This window comes from Orycteropus afer, unplaced genomic scaffold, assembly GCF_000298275.1.
Source record: "Orycteropus afer afer isolate SDZICR_OR568_19922 unplaced genomic scaffold, OryAfe1.0 scaffold00105, whole genome shotgun sequence".
Lineage (NCBI taxonomy): Eukaryota > Metazoa > Chordata > Mammalia > Tubulidentata > Orycteropodidae > Orycteropus > Orycteropus afer.
Window position 1 is genome coordinate 1,979,798 of NW_006921692.1, and position 12,535 is coordinate 1,992,332.

At 36.8% G+C, this 12,535-nt stretch overlaps 1 protein-coding gene across 1 annotated transcript in view; it reads right to left on the reverse strand.

The window, feature by feature from the left end:
* The window catches only part of ADGRV1 (adhesion G protein-coupled receptor V1), a 947,781-nt gene that overhangs the window by 311,118 nt on the left and 624,128 nt on the right, over window positions 1-12,535 (reverse strand). Inside the window, exon 84 of the mRNA XM_007943393.1 lies at window positions 3,881-4,059. Coding sequence (XP_007941584.1) covers window positions 3,881-4,059 — 179 coding nt within the window. The remainder of the gene's footprint in view (window positions 1-3,880; window positions 4,060-12,535) is intronic.

Below are 12,535 nucleotides of genomic sequence, written 5' to 3' on the forward strand. Positions count from 1 at the left end.
AGGAAGTTTGGGGAAAGGGGAAGCTTTTATTTTTGGGGGGCATTGAGTTTATGCTAATGGTGGTGGGATATTTTGGAAAAGGAAAGCAATAATGGTGGTATAACATGAAAAATGTCATCAATGTCCCTGAGCTTTAAATGCGGAACTTGTTATGTTGGTGAATGTCTTATTACGTATGTTTTCACCACAATAAAAGTGGGGGGGGGGAATAAAAGAAATGCACACTATAAAATATCAAGAAAGTAAAATGTTGGTTTGGGGAAAGAACATTGATGTTGATAAATTACTAGAAAGAGAGAAATAAAAGAGGGAAAGACAAGAAAAAGACACACACACACAGAGAGAGAGAGAGAGAGAGAGAGTGAGAGAGAATTAAGAATAAAAAAGTACATCAATACAGATCTTACAAATATTTAAAAAACTGAATAATTAGATGGAAGGGACAAATTAATATAAAAAAGACAACTTTCACAACTATCACAGAAAGATACACCAATAAAAATATAGATAATTGTATATATTTAAAATAAAATAGATTGCTAATTAAATCTCTATGCAAAACAAAAGTGCAAATGCCTAAGGCAAAGATTGCCTCAAGTTCAAGTCTTACACAGTTAAGGAAGAAGTTAACACCAACTTGAAAACATTTCCAGCTAATAGAATCAAAGGTACCACTTCTTAACTCTTTTTATGAAATCAGCAAACTTTAGTTCCAAAATTTGATAAAATATTTTCAAAATAATAATTTGTTTATATTAAACCAAATCAAACTCACTGTCATCGAGTCGGATCCGCTTATAGCAACTCCTCCTTGGGTTTCCAAGGCGGTATTACTATGGAAGTAGATTGCCCAACCTTCCTTCTGAGGAGAGGCTGGTGGGCTTGAACTGTCAGGCTTCTGGTTAGCAGACAAATGCCTTAAGCACTACTCTGGCAGTGCTCCCTTGTGTATATTGTTGTTGTTGTTATGTACCGTCGAGTCGAACCCGACTCATAGTGACCCCTCCTTGGGTTTCCAAGCCAGTATCACTACGGAAGTAGATTGCCCTATCTTCCTTCCGAGGAGTGGCACACAATAAATATCTATTTAGAGAAAATTCTGTACTAAAAAGATTTTATTATGACTATGTAATAAGTACTGCATAACAGATGAGCTGTTATTTCATACAATCACACAACCACAAATCCCACCATTACTTCTAGAGAAGTGTTATGTTTTTAAATGATATAGTTATATCATATTTAATTTATGTCATTATATTGTGATAGAAGTGATACTAAGAACATAGGCAATTTTTAAAAGTGGAATGAATTCACATTGGGATTATTTAGGAAAATTTTATGTGAATAAAGGAGAAATCTAACTTACAGTATGTACAATAAGTTTGTCATTTTTGGGCTAGTAAGTCTATGAATTAAAACCAATATTTGACAATTACATATTTGGCATTTCACTTATTATAATTTGGTTGGTCATAGGGGAATTTTTGCAAAAGTTTAAAATGGCAAATATTTTAACAGTAAATAAATTTAGACATTTGTGCATGATAATTTATTTCTCCCCTTTAAAAATTATTTTAAAAAAAGACAAAACTTACTCATCAGATAGAGACTTTTGGAACCCACGAGACTATGGCCCTTAGTCACCCTTTGGACCTCAAAGTGAACTCAATCCCGGAGCTGAATTTTCAGTCAAGCAAAAGACAGGTCTACAAGGTGAACAGTAAGTAACTCTATGAAGGCAGACAGTCCTTAGAACTATCAAGATGCAAAGGGTAACATTTGCCCAAGGGCAAAGTTCAGAAGGCAGGAAGGATTAGGAGAGAAAGAGGAACAGAAGTGAGAAACAAAGGGAGCATGTGGGATGAGTGACATGAGGTTGAGGAGATGGCATTTGATAACATGATACAAAATATGTGTGAATTGTTGAATGGAAAACTGATTTGCTCTGCAAGCTTCCACCCAAATCACAACAAAAAGTTTAATCAAAATAAGAAAATCTTATGCGTCACAACAGGAAAAAAATCCTTCTAGAAGCATCAAGGAAGAGTCTCTTCCAATTAACATCACTTTTATCAGGTCTCATTTATCAAGGCTAGTTGAGTACACAAGTTAATACTAAAACTACCACCAAATAAGTCCTGTCTTGTCAGGGAGCTCATGAAAGGAATGGGCTTCTGGCCACCAGGGCATGCCTCACAGTTACTTTGTATTTGACAAAGGATGATGCAGAACTTTATGCAATTAATCCTGGCAGCCTAAAATCTAAATTAATGCCAGGGGTAGTAAAATATAACAAGTCTTAAGACATTTCTGAAAAGACATGATCGCTCCTCTCTAGGAGATTATAGGTTTGCAGTACTTTGGACAAAGCATGCTACAGAATTATAAAATACTTAGTATGAGGGGATTTTCTTGAATCTCAATGCACAGCTGAAATTACTACATGTAGCATATTTGTGTGTATGTGTGTGTGACATATAGCCAGTCTCCTTGGGCTGTGTTGTGGGGTTTATGACTGTGATTGTCCATGTGTGAGACACATTTACATACATACACAAGTATCTATTAAGTATATAATAGATAATCAAAAACAATCAGAGGCAACAAATAATATTAGTTTATACTTACATAAGAAGCTCTGGTGGCACAGTGCCTAAGGCATTTGACTGCTAACCAGAGGGTTGGTGGTTCAAACCTACCAGCTGCTCCACAGAAGGAACATGGGGCAATCTAATTCTGTAAATATTTACCACCTTGGAAACCCACTATGAATCAGAATTGACTTGATGGCAGTGTTGCTGTTGTTATATGTGCCGTCAAGTCGGACCTGACTCATAGCGACCCCTCCTTGGGTTTCCGAGGCAGTATCACTATGGAAGTAGATTGCCCATTCTTCCTTCCAAGGAGTGGCTGGTGGGTTTGAACCGCCAGCCTTGTGGTTAGCAGTCAAGTGCCTTAGGTACTACACTACCAGAGCTCCCTGATGACAGTGGGTTTTTTGTTTTGTTTTGTTTTAATACTTACATAGTACTTAGACTTTCAAAGATTTTTCAAAATTAAAAAGCTAATTTTTATCTTCACAATAATCCTGTGAGGTAATTAGGAAATATTATCCTCATCAAATTATAAATAGGCTTTTCTTATTTATTATTTTATTGTTTTCTAATGTTCATTAAACTGAAAAAATAGTCATTTGTATTACAAAGGGTTTTTCCTGCATGTGGAGTCAATAAAAATCACTGAATGGTCCTCAAAGTTACAAGATGACAGATTTAGGATTAAGTCATATATATCTCTGTGTGTGTGTAAGTATAAAGATTGATCAGATTTGGAGACTGGTGCATTTTAACAAGAATGTCTAGGAAAAACCAAACTGACCCTGTCTCCTTTCTATGTACTTTCCACATATCCTCCATTCACTCTGATTCTGTCTTTCAGTGTTTAGAGATCTTATGGGTGATGGTGCCTGCTACTCCATTCTCCCCTAACAGACTCCTTAGATAATGTGCCACATTCCAAATGTTTTCATGGATTGTATTATATATCAAAATTTTCAGAGCCCTGATTTTGATAAGTTCCACTGTTTGTCTCAAACTAATAAAATAAATTTTATTACATAATTTTGTTCACAAATTACTGTGAACTATTCAATACACCAACTCACCTGAGAAAATTGCATCTATAAAAGGAACCTCAAAGGTAATAGTTTTTCATTTAAAGGAAGTACAGCTTTAAACCAATGGGGCAGGAAGACAAAGACGTTCCTGGTAATCCTTCAATCACACCTCTTGGTCAACTGCTTCCACCATCTTTACTAAGAAAGCTGCCTAGGTACTCAGAATTAATAAGACAATGTGTTTTGCCTGGATGTACTTACAGGTCACTGTGGATGAGTCCATAAATCTGAGGCATGCTCTGATGATAGATTCCTCTCAGGATAACTATGAGGAGAATCACAACAAAAGCTGGAAGTCCCCAACTCAGAAGGAAAAAGAGCAGATATCGTCTCTCTGTGTGTTCATCATTCATCACTAGCACGTACCAGAAATTCACAGACTAAGGAAGAAAACAGAACATAAAATGAATAAGGCTCTGTTTAATGGCACCGGACACACAGTCATCAATCTGTTTTAGGCACGAAGATTAAGTGACCAATACAGGGATAGAATCTATTTAATAATTATAGCTTTAATTTGAATTTTTTAGTCAGTTCATTGATTCATTCTTTCATATATCCAAGAAATTCAAGGTGCTCCAAAAATCCACAAACATAAGGGACATTTCATTTATTTAGTGTAGTTCTTATTTGACTTAATTTTCTTTGATTTAATCTCAGTTATGTTCTTCTATGATTGTTTCATAAATAATGTTTGAAGAAACATACCGTGATTATTTAACTACTTCCCATGTGAACAACTTCATGATGATAATGAAGTAAATAGCTTCATGTTCCCATACTTTTTGGACAATTTCTATTTAGAGAGTACTTATTATATGCCAGGCACTGTTTCAGGGAGTGGTGATACAATTGTGAAGATAGCCCCAGTATCAGTCTCTAGTGGGAGATGTAGGTAAGTAAATAGAAAATGATTGCACAGAAAAGTTCTGTGGTGGGGTATATTTTGTGGCTCATTTTCCATTCTAGTTTATACTATCCCCTTCTATTCACTCAACACGTATTTATTGAAACTTACTAAATTTCAGCAACAAATCTAGGTACTGAAAATAATAGCAATGCAACATATGAGTGAGGTATTCCTGAATTTTATTTTCCAAAGGAAAAAAAAAAATAACTAAGGTGCTTATTTTACATTCATATCATATTTTACATCCACTTTTTATTTTATTAAGATAAACCTATAAAAAGGAAACTTATGTAGACAGTGAAGGGGGGCATAGATAAAGTAAGAAAACTGAGGTCTGGAAATGTAATGACTGGCCCCAAACCCCATGCTTAGCTTAAATCTAAGCCAAATCTAAAAGTTATGTATTCTTCCTTCTAGTATGCGATGAGGAATGCTTCTATGTAATTATCATGTAGTACAGTAAAGACATTTAATGTTATGTTACATATATTTCATACAAGTAATAACCATTTTCTAGATAAATCCTGCTTCCCAATTTGGAGTGGTGGAAAGAGCACAGGTACAAACCAAAATAAAAACAAACTCACTGCCGTCGAGTCAAATCCGACTCATAGCGATCCATCCTTAGGTTTCCGTGGTGGTATCATACAGAAGTAGATTGCCCAATCTTCCTCTCGAGGAGTGGCTGGTGGGTTTGAACTGCCAGCCTTCTGGTTAGCAGTCAAATCTCCTAGGCACTATGCCACCAGCGCTCCCTTCCATGGGTACGAAAGAATTATAATTCAAATTTTTTTTATGAAGAAGCGATAATTTCAGCCAACAAAAAACCCTTCCAGAACCTCAGTTTCTCCATGTGTACAATAAGGTTGTTATAAAGATTAAATAAGATACTACAAAGTACTGAGCACAAAGTCAACATGTGAAAATTTTACCACGGCCCATAAATCTCTTATTGTGATGTCAGACAGTTTGAAAATCAAATATAAATAGTCCTTAAAAGTAAGTATTGATACAAAGGAAACCCTTTCTGTGTGAAAAGTAAGCATACCTAATATTTGAGGGAAGGCTTTTAGATGGTATTTACTAAGGCTTTTGCTTTACATTTTTTTTTGGACCAAATTAGCCTGCAAGGATTAATATCAAGTTAAACCATGGAAGGATAAAAATTCTTGGTTACATTGAGATTTTTATCTCTGAATTTTATTATTGGCACCCAGTATGTTGCCACTCCATATCTTTACGTGCATCTGCAATTTTGATACATGTTTTGAATTGCTACTTATGCAAATTTGTTCTACCTCCTTAAAAAAAAATTATCAGGTCCAAGAAGGTGTTCCCCTCACACCCTTTATATACTTAATACAGGGTTTGGACCCAGATAAGTGGGAGCATGTGAAATGTCCAACGCTGTACTCATTAATACTTCCTACTACAGAATGAAAATTCACAAAAGTAAGGCTCATTGATTAACTCATCTTCAAAATAAAAGTACTAACTATAATTTAAACAGCTGTTTCTGGGCATCTATATCAAATGGTAACTCAGTGATGCAACAAGTAGAAGAATCAGGAAGAAGAGCACAAATAGGTAAATGACTTACAAGTAGATTTATCATGAGAAAGGCTGAGACACTCCCAAAATGTCTGCTTTTACAGAGATGGACATTTGTTCCATTAGTTAGGATCATTGAACCTTTCAACAACTGTCCGACCTCTACCCCGGTTCAGATAAAACTGAGACAAACATAACAGATTGCTAGATTTATACACATAGTGCTTCTGCTCCAGAGAGCTCAAGGCAGTACGGTGCTGAAATCTTTAATACTTACTTAAGCAACCCCCCTAAAAAAAAAACAAACTTACAGACATGGAGTCGATTCTAACTCATAGTAACTCCCATTGGGTTTCTAAACCTGTAAATCTTTACAGAAGCAGACTGTCTCATCTTTCCTTGGCAGAGCAGCTTGTGGGTTTGAACTACCCACCTTTTGGGTAGTTAACCTTAACCAGCACACCACCACCAGTTAAACAAAGCAAGATCCAAATCCCATAAGCTTTTGCATAAAAAAAAAAAAAAAAACCTTCCCTTCTTGAAAGAATCCAGTCACTTAAGTAAATCATCAAAGGAATAATCTAAAGATATTATTTCCTTCTTCTTCTTCTTTTTTTTTGCCACAGAATACTCTGTAATGAGACAACTTTTAATTATTTTATATTTTAATTACTTTATAGAAATTTGAAATGACTGAAGCATAAGTTTTTTTTTTTTTTTTTTACTAACTCAAGTTTTACTTGAATTTTAAAATAGTAAGATAGATGTATTTTGGGATATATGCCTAGCTCCTGAGCTTCCAGGGCTGGGTTTGGGGGCTGCTTTTCACTTAGGGGCAGCTCTATAAGGCCCAAGGTAGGCAGCCCAGGACTTGGGGCTGCTTTTTGCTTAGGGGCAGCTCTATTTTAAGGTTGGGGCCCAAGGTAGGTGGGCCCAGGGTTGGGGGCTGCTTTTCTCTTGGGGATGGCCATTTATTAATGCCAGGGCCCAAGGTAGGTGGGCCTGGGACTTGGAGGTTGTTTTCACTTGGGGGTGGCTCTATATTAAGGCTGGAGCCTAAGGTAGGCAGGCCCAGGACTTAGGGGTTGCTTTTCACTTGGGGGAGGCTCTATATTAAGGCCAGGGTCTGAGATAGGCTGGCTCAGGGCTTGGAGGCTGCTTTTTGCTTGTGGGCGGTTCTATTTTAAGGCCATTGCCTGAGATAGGCAGGTGCAGAGGGATTAGGAACAACCAAGGGAGATGAACTTGTCTGTCAGTTTGTTGTCCTATGGTGGCTTATGTGTTGCTGTGAGGCTGGAGGCTACACCACCATGTTGCAACATCCCAGCAGGGTTACCCATGGTGGACAGGTTTCAGCAGAGCTTCTGGTCTAAGGCAGACACAGAAGAAAGAAGGAGTCATCCACCTCTCAAAGAATTGGCCAGTGAAAACCTTATGAATAGCAGTGAAACACTGATGTATTATGGGAAAACCTGATGAATAGCCCTGCAACACTGACTGATATACTGCCAGAAGATGAGCCCATCAGGTCAAAAGGCACTCAAAATTTGACTGGGGAAGAGCTGACTCCTCAGAGTAGAGCCAACTTTAACAATATGGATAGAGTAAAGCTTTCAGGACCTCCACTGGCTGATGTGGCATGGCTCAAAATGAGTAGAAACAGATGTAACCATCCATTAATAATCGGAATATGGAATGTACGAAGTATGAATCCAGGAAAATTGGAAGTTTTCAAAAATGAAATGAAATGCATAAAGATCAATATTCTAGGCAATAGTGAGCTTAAATGGACTGGTTTGGGCCATTTTGAATCAGACAACCATACAATTTACTATGCCAGAAATGACAAATTAAAGAGGAATGGTGTGGCATTCATCATCACAAGCAGTGTTTCAAGATCTGTCCTGAAGTACAATGCTGTCAGTGATAGGATAATATCCATATGCCTACATGGAAGACCAGTTAATACGACTATCACTCAAATTTATGCACCAACCACCAAAGTAAAAGATGACAAAGTTGAAGAATTCTACCAACTTCTGCAGCCTGAAATTGATTGAACATGCAATCTAGATGTGTTAATTATCACTGGTGACCAGAATGCAAAAGTTGGAAACAAAGAAGAGTTACCAGTAGTTGGAAAATATAGCCTTGGTGATGGAAATATTGCATGACAGAATTTTGCAAGACCAACAACTTATTCATTGCAAGTACCTTTTTTCAACAATGTCACATGGACTTCACCAGATGGAATACACAGAAATCAGATTGACTACATCTGTGGCAAGAGGCGATGGAAAAGTTCAACATCGTCAGCCAAAACCAGGCCAAGAGTAGATTGTAGAAGATACCATCAACTGCTCGTATGCACATTCACTTGAAATTGAAGACAATTAAGACTAGTCTACAAGAGCCAAAATATGACCTTGATAGTATCCCTTCTGAATTCAGAGACCATTTAAAGAACAGATTTGATGCAGTGAACACCAATGACTGAAAACCAGAGGAACTGTGGGATGACATCAAGAAAACCATCCATGAAGAATGTAAGAGTTCATTAAAAAGACAAGAAAGGAAGAAGAGCACAAAATGGATGTCAGAAGAGACTCTGAAACTTGCCCTAGAGCAGAGAGTAGCTAAAGCAAATGGAAGAAATGACAAGATAAAAGAGCTGAGCAGAAGACTTCAACGAGGAGCTCGGGTAGGCAAAGCCAATTACTATAATGAAAGAAAGATATTTACTTATGTTTTACTGACTATATGCAAAAGCATTCAATTGTGTGGATCATAACAAACCATGGATAACATTGAGAAGAATGGAAATTCCAGAACACTTGATTGTACTCATGAAGAACCTGTACATAGATCAGGAGGCTCTTGTTCAAACAGAACAAAGGCATACTGCATGGTTCAGAATCAAAAAGGGTGTGCGTCAAGGTTGTATCCTTTCACCATGCTTATTCAAGTTGTATACTGAGCAAATAATTTGAGAAGCTGGATTATACGAAGAAGAACGTGGCATCAGGATTGGAGGAAGACTCATTAACAACCTGTGAAATGCAGATGACACAACTTTGCTTGCTGAAAGTTGAAGCACTTACTGATGAAGATTAAAGACTACAGTCTGCATTATGGATTATACCTCAATATAAAGAAAATAAAAATCCTCACAACTGGTCCAATAAACAGCTTTATGATAAATAGAGAAAAGATTGAAGCTGTCAAGGACATATTCATATTACTTGGTTCTACAATCAACATTAATGGAAGCAGCACTCAAGACATCAGGTGATATATTGCATTGGGCAAATCTGCTGCAAAAGACCTCTTTCAAGTGATGAAGAGCAAAGATGTCTCCTTGAAGACTGAGGTGCACCTAACCAAGCCATGGTATTTTCAATTGCCTCTTATGCATGAAAGAACAGGACAATGAGTAAAGAAGACCGAAGAAGAGTTGATGCTTTTGAGTTATGGTGTTGGAGAAGAATGATAAGTGTACCATATTCTGCTAAAAGGACTAACAAATCTGCCCTGGAAGAAGTGCAGCTGGAATGCTCCTTGGAAGTGAGAATGGCCAGACATCATCTCACCTACTTTTGTCATGTTGTTGGAAGGAAACATTCCCCGGAGAAGGATGTCATGCTTGATAAAGTGGAGGATCAACGAAGAAGGGGAGGGGCCTCAGTGAGATGAATAGACACAGTGGCTGCAACAATGGGCTCAGGAATAGCAATGATCATGAGGCTGGCATAAGACCAGGCAGTGTTTCGTTCTGCTGTGCATAAGGTCTCTGAGTCGGAGATGACTCAAGGTCACCTAACAACAACAGTAACCTAAGCTTCCTTCCCTTAATACTGCCCCCAAACATGCAGCCTGTGCTCAGCAGTTCTATATGCTTCATAACCCTGTTCCCTTGGTTGTGGTTGACATGATCAGTGAGGAAACCTAGGCTGGGCCAATCATCCATCAATAAATTATCAATAAATTTCTTGAAATTCAGTGATAGTGTATCTGATCCAGTCAGTTGAAAAGCGAGGACATATGTACTTTCACAGTGTGGGTAGCCAAAGGCACAGTGAAGAGCAAAAGACTGTCTGTAAGGAAGAACTGTTGACAGACAAAGCCTTTCATTCTTACTCACAGTCCCTTTGAGTTCCAAGTGTACTGATAATTCTTGGGCTCAAGGAGTTACCTTAAGTGATATTAGAGTTCTTGTATGGTTTGTACCTTTGCTTTAACTAGTTTAAATTTTTTACTTGTTCTAAAAAAAACTTGACTGAGATATACATTGCTACACTGAAGCAATGAAGTTACAACTTCAAGCTACTGCCATTCTCCAAACAAAAAGACAGTGAAGCATTTTGACTATGTTCGTTTCCCTGAAATCATGGCTGCTCCTTTGTAATCTAGAGGCAATAGAATTAAGATACCCCTATGTAAGTTTATGTTGACAGTTAAATATCATGTGTGATCTGTTTGCTTTAGTGTCTGTGTGTTTATCCAAGGTTGGAATTAATACTATTATCAGAACTCAATACACATTAAAGATGTCACTTCACCCAAATGTGCTTCATGCTGACTGAACATGGTTTACCATTCACTCATTCTGCTTTACATTGAGCTGCTAAAGACTAAGTGTGAAACTGGAAATTTCAGTATCTAAGTCTATTTATGGTTCTATTTCTACTTTTTAAAAATGTTGTTAGAACTATCTTATGGACCATCAGAAGATCAGAAGTCATCACTACATAGTCATGTTACATTTTCAGTCAAATTTGTTTACATACCACAATTTAACAACCTATACTAATCTGACTTGAGTGTGTCTGATTTGTAAAAAATATCAAGTGAAGAGTTTATTCATAATCCTCATATAATGCATATAAAGCAACCCTTTATACTTGTAAAATATAAATGAGAAATGCTCTGTTTAAGAAAAAAAAAACAAAAGGTAAAAATAGGCTATTTGAACACCATGAATTTTCATAGTACATAGGATAAGACTGGTATACAGGCTGTTATTTAATATTTGGGTATTAGTTGTGTCACAAGAAACCTTGAATTGATTTACAATATGAAATTTAGTCAGAGATCACAGATACTACTAATTCTATCTCTTACCATAAGTTCTTAGTCATTCATTTCAGATGAGCATCTGAGAAATGTTACCACATATCCTTGCTCCAGTTATTGTCCCTCTTTCTTAACATTTATTACATGAAATAAATTGCAAGGCTTTTTGAGGATTGGAGAATTCAGTATTTCTTGGGTATGTTATTTTTGTATCCTGATAATTACCAGTGTGTTTTCTGTAACACCTTTGAAGTTCCCAAATTAAATCAATGACGAAGGAACCCAAACCAAACCTGATGCCAACGAGTTGATTCCAACTCATAATGACTTTCTGTACTGGACAGAGTAGAACTGCCACATAGGGTTTCCAAGGCTGTAATCTTTAAGGAAGTAGATTGTCACATCTTTCTCCCATAGAGAAGTGGATTTGAACTGCCCACCATTCAGTTAGCAGCCAAGAGCTTAACTACTGTACCACCAGTGCTCCTTGATGAACAAGCAACAAGGCTAATTTTAGCATTTCCCTTCCTGTTGCTATGCTCCTACACTAAGTAGCTTTTCTAGGAAGGAATAACATGTGTCCTTCCTTCTTTGTAGCCTGATTATATGGAGAAATTAATGCACAAGATGTGAGTGCTCAAGTATAATGGTAAAATTATTTTTAACTTTATTCTACCATCTTAAAAACATGTTCTTCAAGTAAGCTTTAGTTTCAAAATAAAATATTAAACTTTGAATTAAGCTGTGTCCAACTGAATAGACTACAAGGGCAGTCCAAGGTTTGAGTATTTTTCATGATTGAAGCAAAATGTTCTACAGGAGTTTTAACTTGGTGACAAGAAGCAATCATAAACCTGGGCCAAATGAATACATAAATATAATTATGCTTCTGTTTGTGGCACAGTGGGTAAGGCATTTGGCTGCTAACCAGAAGGTTGGTGTTTCAAATCTACCAGCTGCTCTGCAGGAGGAAGAAGAGGCAATCTACTTTCATAAAGATTTATAGTCTTGGAAACCCTACTGGGGGTTGCTATGAGTCAGAACAGACTCAATGGCAGTGTGTTTTTTTTTTTTTTTTCAGTTTTTACCTGTTTTATACTACAGTCCCAAATCATTTCTTTGTTATTTATTTTCTTTCATAGATTAATCTATTGTCTGGCAATTCAACTGATAGCATGTTTCATGTAGAAATTAATAATAAAAATATACTTTCTAGGAATTTATTCTTTGGATAGTCCATAAGTAAACATTCAGAGGGCAAGGATGCTCAAGGAAACATTGTTTATAATAGCAAAAACAACTAAAAAAGGACAAAATTTCAT